Source organism: Anoplophora glabripennis, unplaced genomic scaffold (genome assembly GCF_000390285.2).
Source record: "Anoplophora glabripennis isolate ALB-LARVAE unplaced genomic scaffold, Agla_2.0 scaffold74, whole genome shotgun sequence".
Lineage (NCBI taxonomy): Eukaryota > Metazoa > Arthropoda > Insecta > Coleoptera > Cerambycidae > Anoplophora > Anoplophora glabripennis.
Genome location: NW_019416212.1, coordinates 351503 through 373271, shown reverse-complemented (window position 1 = coordinate 373271; position 21769 = coordinate 351503). Strand labels below are relative to the sequence as shown.

General features: G+C 32.9%; 3 protein-coding genes across 3 annotated transcripts; 1 reads left to right on the top strand and 2 right to left on the bottom strand.

The window, feature by feature from the left end:
- Positions 1 to 1348: 1348 nt before the first annotated feature.
- Positions 1349 to 8624, top strand: LOC108906155 (E3 ubiquitin-protein ligase TTC3). Its single transcript, XM_018709349.2, has 14 exons — positions 1349 to 1366; positions 1427 to 1839; positions 1892 to 2044; positions 2104 to 2512; positions 3868 to 3951; positions 4351 to 4571; positions 4629 to 4751; positions 4805 to 4961; positions 5387 to 5553; positions 5641 to 5789; positions 6428 to 6681; positions 6873 to 7021; positions 7520 to 7670; positions 8454 to 8624. Exons 2-14 carry the CDS (start codon positions 1427 to 1429, stop codon positions 8541 to 8543), a joined length of 2520 nt encoding a protein of 839 aa, XP_018564865.1. The 5' UTR covers positions 1349 to 1366; the 3' UTR covers positions 8544 to 8624.
- A 487-nt stretch (positions 8625 to 9111) lies between these two features.
- On the bottom strand, positions 9112 to 9991 carry LOC108906122 (39S ribosomal protein L17, mitochondrial). Its single transcript, XM_018709288.1, has 2 exons — positions 9729 to 9991; positions 9112 to 9675 (listed from the first exon to the last, which is right to left on the bottom strand). The coding sequence occupies exons 1-2, from the start codon at positions 9924 to 9926 to the stop codon at positions 9196 to 9198; spliced, it is 678 nt and encodes a 225-aa protein (XP_018564804.1). The 5' UTR covers positions 9927 to 9991; the 3' UTR covers positions 9112 to 9195.
- Positions 9992 to 10802: 811 nt separating this feature from the next.
- On the bottom strand, positions 10803 to 13579 carry LOC108906128 (helix-loop-helix protein 1-like). Its single transcript, XM_018709295.1, has 2 exons — positions 13509 to 13579; positions 10803 to 11049 (listed from the first exon to the last, which is right to left on the bottom strand). Exons 1-2 carry the CDS (start codon positions 13577 to 13579, stop codon positions 10803 to 10805), a joined length of 318 nt encoding a protein of 105 aa, XP_018564811.1.
- Positions 13580 to 21769: the final 8190 nt, after the last annotated feature.

Below are 21769 nucleotides of genomic sequence, written 5' to 3'. Positions count from 1 at the left end.
GAATTGTATTTTGCTACTATTTATTTAGTTTTTGTTGCACCTACGACGAACTTTTAATTCATTGTTTTAAATTTTCAAAATTCGTACAGTTACCTACTATTTGAAATGCTGATAATGCTTAATTTGTATTTGTAATAAAAACATTACGAGAATTACAATACACAAACGCTATACAGACAATAAGACAAAACGCGGAGAAACGGTTTGACGTAGCCGCTAGACATGACAATCCCCTACTCAGGCAAGCCGTTGACTACGTACCCGACGTGACCGACAAACACAAAAGACCTAGTCATCAACTTTTTGACCCTGGGTGACCACCCCAACGACTCCTCCCCCCCCCCGCGCGCTAACCTTTTCTGTTTCAGAGACAGCCAGGATCAAGAAACAAAGACAACGACACACACACACACACACACACACACACACACACACATACACCCCCCCCCCCATACCCTACTTACTTCTCCCTTCCCGCGCTAGCCTAAGGGCCACCTTAGCAAAGCGCATCCCAGGCTGCATAGCCGCACCACCCTGCCCAACCATAAACATGACACCACCCCCGGGGTTTACGCAGACGAGCCGGCGAAGCAAGAAGAGCGCCAGAAGAAAGGGCCCTAGCCGGCGGGGCCCAGCCAGGACAAAAGGAGGTCCCACAAAGCGCCTACACCGGCCGCATTTGCGGTCGGGGTAGACGACGGATGGGGCCCACCTACGAAGGCTGTCCAGGCCTACACGAGATGAGGCAGGATAAAGAGGGATAATCCCCCTCGATCCCAAATCATTGAGGCCAATTTTTAGCCATGGAATAATGGCGGTTGTGCAGGTATACAAATGTTAAACAATGATATAAGTATGTTTCATATTTTTTTATTTTTATATGATATTATTGTACAATTTTAATAACAATAATATATTTAATTAATACTTAATAATTGTGCATTTCTATTCTCTGAAAGTACCTAGGTTCTACTACCTATGTCGAAATAGACATTTTGAAGATAGTCTGGCAACATTGTTATTGTTATTAATTGAAAATAACACCAAGTTTGTAGCCATAGTTTATATAGGTTAAATTATATGTTATTATTGTGATTACAATTTGTGACAGCATTTAGGAATCAGTTTTGTGTTGAAAGCAGCAAATTCAATATAACTATTACTAAATAATAGCAGAGGTCTCAAAATAGATTTCTACAATGTAAGTGGCATTCAATATTTACTTTATATGCAAAATCAGCAAAATTGAATTGTTTATTTTGTCCGAGCCAGCTCGCCACGTTATCGTTGTTTAAAGGAATTTAACAACAAACCAACGCAGTTAATTATAAAGTGGTGACACAGCTTCTTATCACTTGATTTTCCTGTAAAGTTTAACTACATACAGATATCAGTTCTTGTAATTTTAACATAATTTTTCTTACAGATGGACGCCAGTACCAAAAATATCTTCCAACAGTTCCTTATTGAAGAATTTGAGAAACAAAAAGACAAAAAAATGGATGTTGTTGCTACGAAAAGAAAGCAGTTCAAAAGCTTGCTTGATAAAGCTGAAAATGAACTGCGAAATAAATCGTACGACATGGCAACAAAGAATTATTACAGCGTAATTCACTTTTTAAAAAAGGAACCCTATCCTGATGAGTTACAATTATCTGTGGAGACAGATTATTCCATAAAATGCTGCTTTTGTTACAGTGCTCTGATGAACCCAGACCGTTTTAAAGACGAGGAAATAAGTAGCGTTTTGTTAGATGTTATCAAGGAGTTGAACAATAAGTTTATAACGAGGCTATTTCCGATGTTTTTACTTGTCTTGCTCAATTTTCACAGAAAGAAGTAATTAGTTCGTATTTTGTTTGAAACTGGGTTTTAACATGTTAAATTTTAGTTGGCTTACTACTTTAACGTGGTGTAATGAAATCGCTGATTATATATATGAAGAAGAAAGTGATCAAGGTACAGAAATTTTCAAGGAATTGTTACCAGAACCTTCTGAAATTAGACACGAAGTGGACAGATACGAAGAAATAGCTTTCTTTGGGTATGTATCTTTAAGATTGAGTATTTCTATGTATATTTTTTTTCACATTTTCTTTGTAGATACGGGGAGAAACTTACTAGAAACATCATTTTTAAGCCTCGGTTCGAGAAATACAAGACTTGGGGGTGCAAAATCGACGATTTTGTAGCCAATAAAACCGCGCAATTACAATCGCCCATATCAGAAACTGAACTTCACACTATGTTTCACCATGAAATTTTCCCGATGTGGTGCCTGGCGAGTGGTGAAAATCACAAGAACTATTACAACGACAAATTTGCAACTAAGTGCACGCAATGCATGCACGCTAAATTGTACAACGGTATTCCCAGGAAGAACGAGCTCGGCGAAGATCACGCCAAATTTGAAAAATATGTGGCCCAGTGCGCGGAATTTTACCAGAAATATGCCTGTGGCACTGGCTTAGAGGTGAAAAAAATTAAAGACTTGATTTCAAAGAAACAAACTGTGAGTTATTCAATGATTTTCTAAATTTATTTTTGATAAACATAATGTTATCAGCGAATGATAATGTTTATAGGAAAATATCGTTTATATTCAGTATGATTAGTATGTACATTTTAAACAGATTAAATAGATAAGCCTTATCTATTGTTATCGGTGCTCTGCACTCCTATCAGAAAATAAGTTGTCAATTGTGAACGTGGATTGTAATTTAGTTGATCGAATATTTAAATTAAAAAAAAAACTTTTTAAAAAGATGGCTAAAGTTATATCTATTATCGAAATTGACGGGGACAGACTTTTCATAGCAAAAAGGTCCAAAGTGAGTGTTTCCTATTTATAAATACAGTTATCATTTAATCACGAAAAGCTTAATTAGCAGGATTTTTTACCAAGTCTGTAACGGTTTGAGGAAATAAAAAAAAATTGTAGAAATTGTTCGATCTGGAAATAAAATAGTTAATAAATTTTAATTCTACATCACAAATTAACAGAAAAAAGTTCATTTCCTACAAAATCTTCGTTATATTACAGGGTGTTTAGCATTTATAATTAACGCGTTGTTAGAAAGGGGTCACAATTTCAAAGTTAATGTCTTGTCAATTACTAATCTAATCCCTCGGTATTTTTTATATTATTTTAAAGGTTTTAAGCCAATTTTTAAAAAATTTATTGAATTCAAAATTTAAAAAAATGGCTCATTATATGTATTTTCAAAAAATTTTATTGAGAAAAATTATTCATTTCAAAATTAGTTATTCAATTTTTACGATATAAATACCATATAAATTTCAAAGTAATTTGCCTACCTTAACATTTTTTTATTTGTTAAATCATTGATTTGTAAGATCGCAGCCAATTTGGGACATTAATGTACATTTTTCTTGTAATAAAATTTCTCCTGATCGGAGAGAAAGGGTACTTTTAACTTCACAGGATGGAGAAAGAATTTTTTTTATTCAGAACAAAACCTATTTCATATTTCAGAAATAAAAATACATCACAGATTGTTTTTTAAACAAATAGAGTCGTTTTTCAAAATAAGTATCCAGTGTCTAATCTAAAATTGTTTGTTCAGATCTGGGGACAACCTATACATATTAAATGTTGTACTGTTTTTATATGACTATATGCATAGTGCATTATTGCGTTATCAAAATAAAATCAACAACATTTCTATCATTGCTTTGTAGAGAATAATCTGTATATATTAGCTTACTCAAAATTACATTCTTATACATTTAAATGTTAGCAGAATTAAAAAAATAATTCTTTTCATAAAATTTTCATCTTTTTTAATACTTTTCTCAAATGTGAATCTTATACAGAAAAAATGTTACCCACGTTCTCCCTTTCAGTGCTCAACAATGTCCCAAACTGAAAGACCAAAAAACAACCATAAACACATTCAAACTGAGGGACCCAAAACTAGAAATGCAGAGGTAATGATTATAAATTTAAAACACTAAAACCTGTCTAACATTTACTACTTTTTGACCCAAGAAATTGGACAAATTACATATTTTGATACATACAAGTGTGGTAAATTTTGCTAGCTTCAATAAATTGTCCCAGAAATTGCAGGAGAAAATTTTTTGACATGGACGAAAGTCCATGTTAACAACAAAAATATTGTGACTTTAAAAAAACACGTTGCAGTCATACAATATCAATTTATTTTTATAGAACTGATTTTCCATTGCAGTTCCACTCTCTGCTGCTGCATTAGTTTTAGTTCAAACTATTTGTTTATACACACTATGTATTTTGACAGTTTCTTGGGTCAAAAATCTATAAATATAAAATTGTTGTAACAGTTGAGACTTTTACATTAATTTCAGGTACAGGTCAATAGCGACTCTCAGGTACTAAACGCCATACTGGAAATAAAGAACAAGTGCCTGGCGTTGCAGGAAAAGAAAGACGACGCAATTGTTAAACTCAACAGGAAAATAAACGAACTGCAGGATAAAATAAATAAAGACGTTAAGACTAGGAAGACCGTTGAACTAGAGTTTGAAAAGAAAACCGCCAGTTTCAAGTTTGAAATACAAAAACTGAAGTAATAATTACGATTTTAAATGAATATTTAATATTTTTAATATCATAAATTTTACAGGGAACAACTGGCTGAAAGTGAAAAGAAACAGAAAATGGAGAACGAGAAAAACGTTTCACTTCAAAAATTGCTTGTGGAGCAGGTCAACGATAAGTACAACTTGCACAGACAGCATTATAAAATGTAAAAATTCACTTTACGATTGCGAGAAAGGCATTAATTTTCATAATTTTCAGTTCGGAAAAGCAGGCTCTCTTCATGGTTACATACTTAAAGGACTTATTAACGTTTCTAACTCCAAAAAGTATCCCGAATGATAATATTTGTAGGCAAGGCATCGAGGTGTGGGAGAATGAACTGCGAAAAGTTAAAGGAGGCTTAGAACAGCTCAATGTGAGTATAAATGTACACTGTATCCAAGTTAAGAGTTTCTATCACTGGGAATTCTAAGGAATTTTTACTAAATTTTGTAAATGGTTACCGCCACTTTCAGAATACATTGCACTTCTTTAGCCTTAGCTAGGAATCTTTGACCTGCCCTTGTTGTTCTCGGGCCAGGCTCTGTGAGGGCGAACCTGCGATAAGAACTCCTAAGCCAGCTTTGATGTCCAATTTGGTTTATATTGTTCTAAGGAGGCTAGGGATGGAACCTCATTATACGTATATAACCCCGATAATTCTGTCACATCCGTTCTGTCACTACCACTAATTCCTCAGTTCTTAGTTTTAGTTACAAATTTAAAAAAACTGAACCATATTTAAACAGCAAATTTGATCGTGGTAAATCCATAGGGTTCATAGTTAATTTTTTTTTGTAGAGTTTTTATCAGAACGTTAGAGTAGACATCATTAAAACTGATATATATAACACACCATGGCCAGAGATTATGGAAGTCCCGAGACTCGAGGATAACATAATATTTAATAACTTTAAAGCAGCTATAAGAAACATTATACAAACCGAAGAAAAGCTGTACTGGAAATAGTAAGTAGTTAATTAAGAAATTCATTGAACCTATCACAAACAATCGGCAGCTTTAACGAAGCCTTAACGATATTCATTTCGTTTTAGCAACACAGAATGTCAGGCACAGATGCAACGCCCGCCCACTATGGCACCAATCAATTTTCCGTACAACATCCAACGGGCCCAATTTCCACCACAGAATAATATATTTGTAGGACCGAGACTCGTTTATTCCAATACGCCTGGCGTTTCAGGTAGGTAATATTTTTGCGATTGAATTACTTTTAAAATACTTTTTGACATTGCCACGTTTATGAAATCGTCAAGAGGGGTGTCATTCCAGAAATTGAGATGTAACGAAACATGAAACGATCTTTCTTTCACTTTAACTAGAAATGGGAGAATTCGAATGAAAAATTTGGTAGTACATGACTTAAAATTTATCGTTCCGGGCTATTTGCAAGAGCATTTGAATGCTTAGTTCTCGATGGTCGCCAGGCTTAAAAGTATTCGAGAAGCAAGTATTTGATTCTTTAAAATATTCGATTCTGCCTGTCACTACTTATAATCTTCGAGCCATTAAACACATTGGAACGAAGCAAGTGCTAACAAATCCAAGGGCCGCATCTAATGCAGTAAGAATGAATTTTCCAAGTTAAAACTATGAACGTGAAAGCGCCCCATAACAAAGCATTCAAAATTTCTCCTCCGACCAACTTTAATCAGCAACAGCAATTTTTTACGAACAATTTGAGGTTTTGTTCATCGCAATCGGTTGCTCATTGCATATTTGCAGAATGAAGTCATTGTAAGTTTCCAAGTGTTGAAATGTATCCACAAAACTCTTGCAGTTGTGTCAGTGAGACACAAATCAAATATTTTTTTACTTCAGTGCCTCTTCAATATCAACCGCAAATGCAGCAAATTCCAAAAAAGGAGAAACCTCCTGCCGAACCTACTACACTGATCGTAACTACTAAAGAACTGAAACCAATCTCTCAACAGAACTCGAGGATGAGTAAATCCATGGAATTCCTTGACAAATCCGGAGGGACAAAGATAAGTCCGGTGCAGGCGTGCAATCGGGGAACCCCAAAGAAGGGAGCATGTACCTCAAAGGCGGACAATAAAAAAGAGAGTGACATAGTAAGTTACGATTTTTTTTGTGTGAATGTAAGTGGAAGTGGCCAGTGTTGCGATTTGTTTCATATTTTCATTAGGGTAAGTCATGTCTCACTAGCTCTGACGAAGATTTAAAATAAATCGAAACGTTGGTCTAATCAGGAAATCAATAAGAATAGAATTAATTAATTTTTTATTGTGAAATGTTTGTTTAGATCTTACTAGATTATGTCCTGGAACGTTGCTCAGGTGCGACAGAGGAAGAAGTGACCCTGGCTTTGTTGAAACTCCTGGAGGAGAACAAAGGCACGTTGTCGAATCTTCCAAAGGAAAAAATTGCTGACGACGTTAAAATAATACTTCGGTAAGTTGAGAGAAAATTTCCTGTGAAATTTGTACTTGCTATTTCTATGTAGTTCTTTCTTTAATTATTATTTTTTTTATCAGCGCTTGAACTTTACAGGTATTAAGATAATTTTATTTTGTTTTTTAATTCTTAGTGAATGAAATCATATATACTCTTTGATAATGAATATTTCCTCCAACTTATATTTACCAAGTATGTAAAACAAATAATTTCATAGACAAGAAAACAACTTCAAGAAAATTATCATCCATTCTTGTCTAACAGCTATAACATCAGAATGGACAAAGGTTTACACGATTTCTTTTTTAAGTCATGTTGATTAATATTCAAATATCTGTTATTGTTTCTTCCTTTAAAAGGAGGCTACTTGAAAAAGCTATCTTAATAATGCAGAAATGCCATAAAAGCAGAATTTTGTGGTGATTTTTATGAAAGGCAACGTTACAGCTGAAGAAAAAGGAATACCAATACTATATATGTATCTATTTTATTAAGGATGAAAAAACAAGCAGCATGGGTAACCCCCAAGTCACCACATGTGGACTGGCACAACCCTCACACAGAAAACGAGTGCTCTATTTGCTTTGAAGAATTTTCATTGCAAGATAAATACATTCTTCCCTGCCAACATGAGTTTCACAAAGAGGTAATATGCAGTGAATACAATCATGACAATTTTTATTAATTTATATAATATACGGGGTGTTTGTAAATAAGTGCGAAATATTTTAGGAGGTGGTTGCTGAAGTTATTTTATGTAAAAAGTTCATTTAAACGTAGGTTGAAATATGCTTCGTTTCCGAGATACAGTGTTTAGATTTAAATTTTTTATTTATTTTTGTTTATTATTTCAGTTTTAAAGATATTAACTCGAAATTTGAAAAAGGGTTTGGAGGGATAAATGTACATTTTTTGGGGTGATCCCAATATTTCTACTTGCACCAGTGGCGTTCGTGGGAGAATACCATAAACCTTTTTTAATAAAAAAAATCGTATGCCATTGACTTTTTGCCATTTTGATATTTTTTTAGAAATCCGCCATCAGTTCTGAATGAAATTGGTCCCATCATTTTTTTTCATAGGATGCACCGTTTTTGAGGAAAAAAATAAAACATATTTTACCGTGTATTTTTAATTTCTCTTGATACATTATCTAGTAGGTTACTGTCAATATTTCTAAATAAAATACAATCATCAAATTTCGAGTCAATATCTTTAAAATTCTTCGACATAATTAATAAAAATAAATAAAAAATTAAAATTTAAACACTGTATCTCAGAAATGAAGCATACTTTGACTTTATATGAACTTTTTTTCATAAAATAACTTCGGCAACCACCCCCTAAAATATTTCGCACTTATTTACAAACACCCTGTATATTTCTTTACTCAATATGTAAAAATTCGTAAATTTTATTTTGTGTGCAGTGTATCAAAAAATGGCTGAAAACCAGCAGCGTTTGCCCAATTTGTCGCATCCATTCCGTCGTTGATGAAGAATTCCCGCCACTACATTAGTACTTATATTTTTTCTTTGTATTTGAGTATATGTTCAAGTAATCTTAGCATAAAATACTTTTTACCTATATATAATAATGTTAATGTCTTTTTAATTTCAGATTTCTTTATGTTAAATAATTTAATATTATTAATAAATGATATATTCTGTCCAACATGATTTTAATTTATTTCCCACTAATAAAAAAATTGTATCAAAACTCTCAGCAGCCGACCAGAGCTCCAGATCTCAGTTTACTGTTTTGATATTACTATCCAATGCAATTGTTAATTTACAAATTATTTAGCCAAATTCTATGTTGAAGCCGGCCAAATCTCCAGATCTCAATTCTCAGTATTTTTATACCACTAATCATTGATTTATAAATTATTTGGCCAAATTCTACCTAGCAGCCAGCCAAAGCTCCAAGTGTCAATGCATTCTTTATACATAACATTCAATACAATGTAATTGTTAAATTTGCAAACGATTTTTTTAAATTCTATCTAGCAACCAGTTAAAACTCCAGACCTAGTTCAGTTTTTATATAATTATTCAGTGCAATGTATTTATTAATTTACAAACTAAACAAAATTCAAGTCCACTTTTCTTTTAAATATACATCACAACTAAATCTAAAAAATATATTTTAAAAAAGAAATCACAAATACCCTATCTTACACTATCACTATCTGCGCTCTCCTTTTTATCACTTCCTTCGGCTTCTTTCTTGCTCTCCACATTGCTTTTACCATCCTCGACTGTTACATCTGTCTTCTTACTACCCGCCTCCCTTATTTTAACCTCTGCTGCATCGATTTTTGAAGCAATCTCCTTGTATTTCTTTAACCTATAGGCTTTCCTCGCTTCGTCCAATAAAACATTATGTATCAAATTCCTGTTGGTGTGTGTGTCAGGCAGGAGTGATGGATAAGGATTCCCTTTTAATTCCAAGACTGCTTTCTTATATTGATCACCTGGATATGGCTTGGGTGCTTTAAGTAGCCTTGTGTAACAAGTGGTACTATTTTCAAATCTAGGAACAAGCACTTTGAATAGTTTGTGCACCAACTGTTTTTCTACTAGCCAATAGTCGGCCATTTCCATGGTGGTTTTGTGGCAGTCTCCGTAGCGAATTGCATCAGATATTAACTGCAATAATAAACTTATAGCATAGACATTTTACGAATGTTTCCAATACTCACCCTTTCTGCATACATTCTCGCCTCGTCTGCTCTAGGATAGTTTAATTCTATCCGTTCATGCTTCACTAAGGCCGTGACTGTTTTTCTTAACTTATTTAATCTCTCTTCAGGCCCTTTGGGATTTCTAAACTTCCTTAATCTAGGATTTACTTTTATACGTAATTGAGACACTAATTTTGAGACTTCTGCTTGATTCATTTCAATATGAGAAAATAAGTTTATGAGACGTTTTCTTTTACTTTAAAATGTGAGGTTATGTCTGATATGTCAATAAAAATATAAGAAATGGCATTTGTTATTTGCTTTTAAATTTAAATGGTGGCTGCACTGTGAAGTACGTTCACAAACACAGAATAAGGGTAACGATTTTGAAGATTTGTAGACTTAAATCATATTTATTCTGTTACAAGTTACAATGAATTAAAAGAGTATACTAGAAAGAAAAACATGAAAGATTTTTTTCATACTTAAATAGGTACACCATTAACGAGCTGTCTGTATTTTTCTTCCCGTATGTAACTACATAACATACATATATTGCCAGAACGCTTCTGGTGTTCAGCTATTTAACTGCCAAATTAAATAAACGGCTTTCAGGAACATCTGGGGCCACTTTCACAAATCTGCATCCCCTGGGAATTGTGAAGGCAAGGAGATACGTGTTTGCGTAGATAGTGGCCTTATTTCAGAATACATTGGACGTTGTATCCGCAGGAACAAAATAAATAAATTTATGATGGCGTCTTTTATTAATCTTTAGGTGGTGAATAAAAGTCTGTACTACAATTTACATTATATTTTTAAAATATTTATAGTTATTTACAAATAAATAAATACATATACAAAAATAGTAGATAAAATCACATAAAATAAGGAATGTTTAGGAAAAATTTAAAAAATAAATTTATTCTGTACAAAATAATATAAATAATAAATTTAAATAATAACAAAAAAATAATGATGAATAATTAGGTAGTACTTCTACTACAATAGAAAGAAAAATCATAATAAAAGAAAAGATTTTTCCGAGGTAACAATGAAAACAACTAAATTTATACAACCGTTAATTATACGTTAGGCATCTAGAACATGGTTCAGATATGCGATGTAACAAATAGCCAGCCGCAGAATCTCTATTTTAGACAATTTTTTATCTGGAGGCAAGGTAGGTAGCAGTTTCCTGAGTTCTGCGAAAGCCACATTGAAAGCTTCCACCCGTATTCTCTCTCTGGTGGCGTGAGCAGTGCGATATTTCTGAGTTGCTCGTCTACGACGACGTCGTTCTTCTCTGCTGAGACTGCTCATATCGCTGTTCTTTTCCCTGGAAAAATATAATTTGATACATACAAAACATATAATTTGAAGGTTTAACTGGCATATTTAGCTCATTTTTTTAAATTCATATTCAGAAAGTACACATTTTTTTTTCAACAATTTCTTCCCCAAAATAATCAACGAAAACGGGCAACTGAAAAACGCACAGAAGCCATATTGTGACGTCGTACCACTCGTTAGTGGCTATTACACGTACTTGGCAGATGTCATTATAAATTTTGATAACAAAAAATATTCGAAACGTTACCTATAATTATTGTAGACTCTTGTGTATGAAGGGAATAAAAGCCAATAAATATGTAAATTGTTCAGGAGAGCAAAAAGAAGTTTTTTGAAATTAGTATTTTTTGTTATCACATCACTTGTACAGGATAATATTCACATACAGGGTTAGTTAAAAGTATGGAAACCTCCAAAAATCTCATCGGGAAAGCATTTTTGTGATAAATGGTGAGGACAAAAGTCTCAGCATTTTTGACCTTGAAGTGAAGGTCAAGGTTCAAGGTCATATAAAGATCAAGTCGGTTTTTTTCATTGGCCTTCTTTTCGACCCCGAAAATGGAAAGAGCGGAAAATTCTGCATCCGAATATGACATTGATCATGACAGCAAGGTCAATGGTCGAGGTCAATTCAGTGTTAAATGTTGATATTTACTGAATTTTTTTGTTTTTAACTATGGAATCAGAGGATAACACTCTTTGAGTAGTTACCTTGATAGTACTCCTTAATGACCTTGATCTTGAGGTGACTAAAAAATTGTGAGTGCCTTCTATTCCATCGTCGAAAATAAAAAATGTTAGCCAGAATAATCACTTGACCTCTACCTGACCTTGACCATCGACCTTAAGATCACGTTTAAGATCAAAATAACATGTAGAATTCTACGCTCTCTTATTTCTAGCGTTGAAATAAGAGGTTGCTACTCCAAAAACCGATACGACCTTGACATGTACTTTCGACCTTGAGCTCAAGATCAAGGTCGCTAAGGAGTACCTTCAGATATCTACTCAAAGACTGTGACTCCCTCTGATTCCGTATTTATAAAAAAAACTTAACGTAAAAATCAACATTTTATCTTGAACTGACCTTGACAATTGACTATGAGGTCACGGTCAATGTCTTATTCGGATGCAGAATTTTCTGCTCTTTCCATTGTCGGGGTCGAAAAGGAGAGTCGCCATTTAAAAAAACTGACTTGATCTTCCATCAGTTGCGCCGTGAAAATTGCTGAGACATTTGTCGTCACCATTTATCACAAAAAATGCTTTCCCGCTGAGATTTTTGGGGTTTCCATACTTTTGACTAACCCTGTATAATGATGACAATGTCCTGAGTTATACGCCAAATAGGACATTAAGGGGATATTCTGGGGATAACCTGTGCTATTTAGGTAAAAGTTATCGATAACTTGAAATAAAAAATGTTGTACCTACTCCTTTATTTTTACAATACAAATTAAACTTAAAAATAATTGGAAACGTTCTATTTAGTTTTATTATAAGAAACAATAAAATATATTGTATGTAAGATTGTAGGGTTGTGCTACAATGGAGAACTTCCATTTCTCGACATTGACTCGACTATTGCTTAAATATTAGCTAAAAGACGTTACATTGGAAATATAACATAATTTATGGATATTCACTGTCGTGAATATCCCTGGGACATGCAAATTCTTATATGGGATCGATGTGGGAAACGCATCGTATCAATTTTATTAGGGCGGTATGTCACGCTATATGGAGTCGTAAACAAAATAGTAAACCACCGACTTGTCAAATAACTCGTACATTATTTAGAAGTCATATTGGATATATTAAAAGCCAACGGGTGAACTTCGAAGAATTTCAGTCAAATACAGCAAAAATAACAGAGAATAATATGTATGTATACAAAAAGAATTCCAAGAAAATTCGAACTCTTATTAGAACTAATACAATATTAGATTTAGAGGAAATACCTAGGACATGAACACGGTAAGCCAAATTCGATGAGATTTGGAATTATTTTTCGAAAACTATGCGAGATAGGAAAAAACAGTGTACAGCGTACTTTGAATACAGTAGCGGAGGCTACCTTTGAGCTTTAGATATACAAAATTCGTTTTGATTAAATTTCATGGTGAAAACTGAATATTATTAACCTTTTTTAAACTTCTTCAACCTTTCTTTCGTAATTTTTCATACCCCGCCACTGGACAGGCTAGAGCAACCTTAAACAATGTCGCCTGCTAGCCACAAACGCGTATTCCATTGGCAGCTACGGTATGCATTGATATCAAATCTCAACTTTCTTGATTCATATTATGTCTCACAGAAATTTAACAATGAAGACACATAAACACACCGTATCGTCACTAAACACTGAAATAAATAACTTCCTATGGTCATAACATTTATATCACACAAATTATAATGAAACATTGAATGTTCTGCTGTTTTTACCTTTTTCTCGAAACTACGTTATTGCATGATGTGATGGTCTGCAACACCTCTCGGTTTTCGGTATTCATCATGGCATCCTCACAGGATGACGTACAACACCAATCCTGTAAGTCCTTAATTTTTCCTGAAACAATAACTTGGATTTATAAAACTGTTGTGGTTGTAGGCAATGAAAATATTAGGCAGAGAGTCAGTACATGTCATGTTTTATTATTTCACGAACGAAAATGTTTTCAATAGATGTACCACAAATAAAACTATTTGTATTTGTGACTACTACTTGACTATTACCAACTTCTTTATAAAACTCATGACTAACATAATACGTTAAGAAAATGTGCCATTAAAAAAGTGTAATATATTTGTATAGAACACCCTGCATATTTATGCATAACCTATTATAATATTTTCTCAAGATTATAGTAATAGCACAGCATACGTAAACCAGCAAATTCATATGAGCGGAAATCGTAAGGAACGCATAGTAGGGTGCGCACTGCTTTCAGTCTGCAGCAGGGTTGTTCCTGCACTAAAAAATGGTTTCTCCTAAAATTGTATACTAAATTTTATAGAATTGTACTGTCATGAGACAATAAAACGCTATAAATTTTGCAAACGGTAATTCAAATCTGAAGAAACGGCTTTCTGAAATATTATTTTGCCTTCAGTCCAGGAGAACGTCTTTTTACTATGACGTGAAATTACCTACACAATTGTTCTTATTTTACAGATACATAAAAATTATTTTTCTCTGATTAGTAATAAATTCAGAAACAAGTAATCTACTATGTAAAAAACTCGATAAAAAGAAGGAATATTGCGCAGCATATAATGCTCAAAGTACATTGGACAGAGAAACAGAATAGGGAATGAAAGGGAAATATGCATATACAGCGGTCAGAATATATAAATGGAATAAATTGTGAATATGTGAATCACTAAAGTCAAAAGTACGTCTCAAGAAAGAAGCACTTCCAACTTCATTTTCTTCACAAGAGTTCATTTTGCAACTATACCGATTATCTTGTTGCTTTTAGTCTTAATAAAATTATTGTTATTAATAAAATAATAATAGCTTGAATATTATAAAATATTAAATACAGATATGGGTAGAAATCAGATTACGATTATTATACAGGGTGTCCCGTTTATGTTTAAAAAAAACTTGTGTGCAAGTTCCTCCTGGAAAAATAATAGAGGTAGTTCATGTAAAGTTTTTTTCTTAGATTCTTTTTTCGAGATACAATGTGTTGAAGTTGTTACCTTCCAAATGGTTTTCCTTAATTATCTTTAAATCGGCTAAAGATAAAAATGTCAAAATTTGTACACGAGTAAACATCAACTGTGCGTTAATAATAATCCGTGCAAACGGTTTCTTTCTGAAGCATACTTCAAAAAAAAGGTATACTTGTCGAAATTCGGTAGCATGTAATATTTTCGAGAAAAATGAAGTTGCAAAGAAGGAAATGGGGGACAATTTCAGTATCTACTGTAGAATTTCGAGTTTGCACATTTACTTAATTGTGCAGCTGTTTTGTTCTGTATGTCTCCGAGTTTGTTTCCTAATATTTTTCTGTTTTTATCACTTATTTTTAAGCATTCATGTCCATCAACATTTCAGTCCATTCAACAATTGTTTATTTTAGTAATGGTAGTGTAGTAGTAGGTATATAAATTCTAAAGTTAGTTAATAATAGATAATTAATTACCATAATCTGTTTACTTTGATTTACTGTTTAAATGTTTAGTTTACAACAAACTAAAAAAAAACAATTTTTAATTTTTTTTTTTAGTTAATAAAATGTTTGACAATTTAACTGTTTCATGTGATACGTAAGAAATTTAAATTATAGTCTTAAATGCAAATACTGTTGGTAGCTAAATGTCTTCAGCTCATTCAATGGTAAGGTCCTGTTTCAATTTAATATTTTGTTAATGTAGGTACTTGTTCCGCTTTATGTGAGCAAAAAAAAATGCAACTTCATTTTTCTCGAAAATGGTACATGCTACCGAATTTCGACAAGTATACCTTTTTTTGTAGTATCGTTTTAATATATTTTTCTTCGATTGTTCTTCAGTTACCTGTATCGGTGACACTGCTTTTCAGAAAGAAACCGTTTGCACATTATCCTTAACGCACAATTGATGTTTACTCGTGTACAAATTTTGACATTTTTATCTTAAGCCGATTCAACACACTGCGTATCTCGAAAAAGGGCGTTTAAGAAAAAAACTTTACATGAACTACCTACCTCTATTATTTTCCCATGAGGAACTTGCACACAAGTTTTTTTGAAACATGAACGGGACACCCTGTATATTCAATATGCTTTTTCTGCACCGCGCTGTTCAGCACTTTTCGATCCAAGGATAATGAAAACGATTGAATAAGATCAAAGTGCCGAAAACTGAGTGATCTGCTGGTTTACGTATCTTGTAATACATGTATCAACATTTTTTTATTAAATGATCCTCAAAAAAATATGTGCATTGCATTGACAACCAATACGAATTCTACACCCCCCACAGATACATTTAATAAATATTTTACCAACACGGCCCATATTTTCATAAAACCTGACACATGTTTCTATATTTATTCTCTCGTTTACACGCGCCGACGGGGAAAATCCTCAACTACGGAGACTTCGAGTCCCGCGGCGTCCTCCAGGGAGCAATGCGTGGCCTCCAGGGATCATCAGACGCACGTGGCTTTAGTTATCGCCCCCGAATTATACCCATTATCAATCATATAAACAACGGCGTAATCAGATTAAGATTCGCACGGTTAGTGGGAACAACCAGCCGAGAAATTGTAACGCTTATTATGATTTGATTGAGCGAGGCCTGGGGTGCGATCTGACGAAGTTGTCATCGGGAAATTTTGTTGTCGGAGAGAAGGATTTTGCGACATTTATTGCGGGAGTTGATACGCATAAACTAGTGAAATAAATACTCGATTAGAACACTATAATATTGCCACAGCATATGTAAACTACAAGTTTCCCTTCATTGTCGGAACTTTGATCTTATTCGTTCGTCTTCGTTGTCCTTGAGTGGAGAGGCGCAGATCATGGAGATAACAGGAACTTTGAATGCGAATTCACGCAAGAAGGAATTTTGATAGAAAATACACGTTTTTAATAAAAATGGTAATTTTTATATAGTGTTATGTGTGGAATAACATATCGGGTAAATGGCTTCTAAGGCTTTGCAGGCATATAGGTACGCACTATTTTATCAAAATTTTCCATGTCCGTTACAGCGTTCAATTTCCTCTTTAAAGGAGTGGGTGCTCGCGAGCTTGTTGGCATAAACCTTACACTTCAAAAAGCACAAAAGGAAAAGCCTAAAGGCGTTAAATCGTATGATCTGGGCGACCAATTCTGATCACCGAAACAGGAAATTACACGACCAGGAAATTACTCGTGCAGTAATTGAATTGTTCCTCGGGCTGAATGACATGACCGTCTTGTTGAAACCACGTATCGTCTACATCCGTATCTTGCAATTTATGCACAAAAAACTGGACTTATCATGTTGCGACAGCGACCACCATTAACTGCTATCGCCTAACCAGCAGTTTTGAAGAAGAATGGTTCGATGCTGCCTCCAGACTAAAATTAGCACCAAACAGTGGCACGCTGTGGATGCATTTGTTTCTCAACAATCACTGGTGGATTTTCTGAACCCCAAATGCGATAATTTTGTCGATTAGCGATGCCATCAAGATAAAAATGAGCCTCATCGCTGAAGATGATTCTGTTCGAAGCATCAGCATCCACATGTTCCATAATCCATTCAACGAACTCTCTTCGCTCTGCGTGGTCAGAAGGCTTCAGTTCTCGAGTTAATTGAACTTTGCGAACACAAAATTAATGAATTTAGGGACACCCAGTTTGGGTTCATGTAAAAACTGTACTCGTCTTAGTACACCGTTTTCACTCATTCTAAATTTTTCCGAACTTGATTATTAAATTGTAAAATTTTTAAATACGTCTCTCTTTTATTACACACAGCTGGCGAATTGTGGAAGGTTTCTGCAGACTGAAAACGATGCACAGTGTATTATGTGCATCTTACGAGTTCCGCTCATCTGAATTTGCTGGTTTACGTATGTCATGATATTGTCTTGCAATTCATTATAGTTATTGATACATCAAAATCAAAAATGGTTCGATTTTGGTATAAACAATATTTTTTCATTTGTTGTTAAGGATTAGAACTCATTTGAGTTCTAATGAACAAAAAGATGGAAAAAGAAACAATTCTTTTGTAGATTAAAACTATACTTAATATTAGACATGGTGATACCAAACAATAGAGGCTTATAAAAGTAATGGTAGTTTTATGTAATAAGGAGTAGGTAGTCAAGGGTTATTTTTTATAAAAATAGTTTTGCCTAACTAAAAATCTCATGCTGAAAAGAGCAGGCAAATAAGAAAATACAAATACACATCACTTTATATCGCGCACTTCAATAAGTCTTGATGTTTCGAAAATCAATCTGTTTTCGTTTTCAGTACCCAGCAATGATGTTACGTTATAAAATTATTTTTCACTGTTTTAATTTGTCTTGTGACGACAATTTAAATTGTTTGTTTTTTACATTTTTTCAATTTCTGTGTTATTATAGATATGATGTTATTTATTATTACTTCTTTGAATTTGAATGGCATAAAATGCGTAGGCATAAGTAAAAAATCTTGCGGAATCAGCTTATCGCTTTTCCTATATGAAAAACAAATGAGTATCAATTAAAAAAATATACATATATCAGAAAAATTGATCTTCTGAGGAAAAATCGTTTTTTGCAGAAAATTATATTGGGGTCACATTATAAACTTTTCGGTGATAATCATTCTTTCGTTGGACTTCCGGTTTCATCGGAAATAGATTCCATCATTATTTATTTTTGACTGACCTTGTATATTTCAATATCTTCGAATACAATTTTTAATTGCGATTCCTACGATATTATAGTATGTCATAGTTTTATCATTTTATAAGCAAAATAATTGAAGAAATAGAAATATCTATAGATACCAAATTACCAAAAACGTATACCTACCTATACTCAAAAAATTTTGAAATTACGAATACTATAATAAGGCTTGGAACATCGAAAGAAATATTATAGTTTTAAGAAAGCAGGACTGCTAACGCACCTACAAGTACGTAAAATATGCAACAGTGATCAAAAAAGTTTTGGCAAATTTTTTGAACTTAAATAAATAACATAAATTTTTTGTGTTGCCTTTTTGGCGCAAAGATTTATTATCATTCATTAATTTTTTAATTTTTTCTACAGGTAACAGAATATTCAATTAATAAAAGAAAAAAGTATTACTATCACATAAATAAGTAACTTCAATCAATACCTTGACTTTGTTCTACACAAAATTTTATTCTATTTTCCAAATTTCTTTTGCAGATGTCAATATTGTACCATTCTAATTGGATGAAAAATAACCCCTCACAATTTTTTTATTTTTTTTCTTGCACTGAATTACAATAAAGAAAAATATTTGTTAATAAAACGTTATTAAATGTAACTTTAATCAATATGTCTTAATCGTAGTAAAGACAAATTAGATTTTTATTAATATGCAAGGAAGTGCAATTTTTATTACAGAAGTAATTGTAACTGACTTCGTGAAAATCCGTGTCTCGAAGTTTATTTTAGTGACATTTTTGAGTATTTCTCTCAAAGTACCTACAAGAAACATTGTGCAACATATAGGTACAAAGAGATTTGCTTAATATTTATTATGAAAAAACAAAAATTAAACAAAGCTTTTGTGATTTTCTGAAGTTAAGAAGATAAATGATATTAAAGGCTGTATAATGTTTTACGACTTACCCGATTTTTTACACTCTCACTGACTGATAGTGATAAGACTCGCAATATTTGAGTGTTGCTTATCAACTAAATCAGAGGAGATGCCCGTCACAGCATCCCTTTGACGCTTTGGACCACCCCTGGACCAATGAGAGGGTGTGATACAGGCAGCAACGCCTTTGATCAATACCTTCTGTTATTAAAGTGTGATTTTCTATGTCTGGAGGAGGAGCCTCTTGATAAAGTGACTGTATTTAATCGATGTTTTTTTATTAGGTGTATTTCCTGGGTTTGGAACACTCGAAATAAGTAAAAAAAAGAGGTTCGGATGTAATAGAAAATTAGGTAGTTAAAAAAAAACATTAATTCAAACCAACAAGAAGTTATGTCTATTTACCTATTCCTTATTTATCTATTCATTTGAGAAATATGTGGTTTTTTACTTCAAGTGAAAATTGAATTTTTAGTCTTAATATTCTAAACTTTGATATTGTCAATGAAAATTTAACTGACCTGTGAAAATTTAACATGCTTTGTATCTTTTGAGGGCGCCTCAAAAGAAGTGTGTTTTTTGTCGAAGGGAAACATTTTTAGACATTTAAGAGCTGCACTAAATATTTGGGATTTACTGTTATTAAAGTATAAATACCTAATGGCAAAAAATTGAGGATGTTTGAAGAAAAAATACTTCCTATCATGATTAAACCTAACCTAATCTAACCTAATTTTACATAACCTAACACAACCTAATCAAAGGGAATCTAATCTAAGCCAACGTAAAATAGAAAAACAAATATTATATTAGGTACATGAGCAACTACAACGATAAATTAATGATAACGAACATCCTCAATCAATATCAAAATAATAAAACATCCCCAATATGGAAGAACAAAACACACCAAAAATATTAAGTACCTACATGCTTATGAGTGGTCAAAACCTCCAATTAGTAACGATTACTACCTAAAATATACAAATACAATTTTAACATTTACGAAATAATGTCTGTGAAGCAGAGAATAATAATTACTTACATTTTAATCCTGATGACAAACAAAAAAGTGGAGATGTTATTTTGATCAGACCCTATTATTGCTATATCTCAATTCAACTCAATAAAAAAAGGCATTTCAGGAATATACCAAGGAGGTATCTAATTCAAGCTAAAAATATTCAGTAGTAGCTTTTTTATTTTGTATCAAATTCTTTTATGTTCAAAAGATCTATGTAGATAGTCGGTTTCTCCTTGCCTTTTTACTTATAACCTTATATTATCTTTTCAACATCCAGCAGTAGTCCGGCATCATATTCAAGTCCCGTTTACCCTGATACCTTTTTCAATTTCCTTTATATTTTGGTGAAATCGTTCACCTTGGTCTTCGTTATAGTCACCTAAATTATTGTGTAAATAATTTAAGTAAGAGTCCACAAAGTGCAGTTTCAAGTTCATTAAACATCTAGTGGACTCTTGCATAGATCTACAAAGATGCTTGACTAACGTTAAAAAGTCCTGGATTCAGATATTCTTTGGTTAGGCTTCTAATATTCTTCCGATTTCTGCTGATTGCTGTCCTAAAATAATAGTAATGATTTTGAAACCTCCACAAATTCGCCACTTGTGCTTTGAATGTCTTATTTTTTCTAGATGTACCTACCTCATACTATCATAGTTTTCTTATAGTTGGAACGATGCTACCATTATGTAGTACTTAGAACCGCTTTCAGATTTGAGGAGTCAGAAAATTTTTCTCGAAACGTGATTCACATGATTGATGCACAGAAAACTTGATTCCTTCATACAAAAACTTTTTTCCAGTTCTCTAGATAAATATTCTGTCTTTTGATGACTCTAGGTTGCAAATAAGATTATTTAAGGGCCCCATATTCTTTAAATAGTGTTTTCCACAAAGACAAATAATTTCAAACATTTAATAACTGAATAATCTAAAGCTTATCAAATAATAGGAATGTTATGTCATGACACCTGAATATTTTCAAAGACGCCGCAGTAAAACGAATAAACAGGTGCAAAAAACGATCAAACCATCAAGGTTTTAGGTACTGAAATTTACGAAAATACAAACTTTTTTTATATATAACTCCACATGTAAATATTCTTATAACATTTACTTGCTTAGTCCTACATATAAAATTGTTTACTTTTATTTATAAGTACGTGAAAATAATTCTTAAAATGTGGTGTTAGGATAACAGAAAACGCATATTTTACAAACTTTTTTTTTTAGTTATTATTTTATTTGGGTAAATTTAAATGGTAACAATGAATAAACAAAACATCAAGGATTTTATTTTTGTGCTTACTTTTGTTCTACACGTTTTACTTTTCAAGATTTCAGTACCTAAATTTTCCAGAAATTTCACCATTTCTCGGCCAGGGATATGGCCACCTTAACTC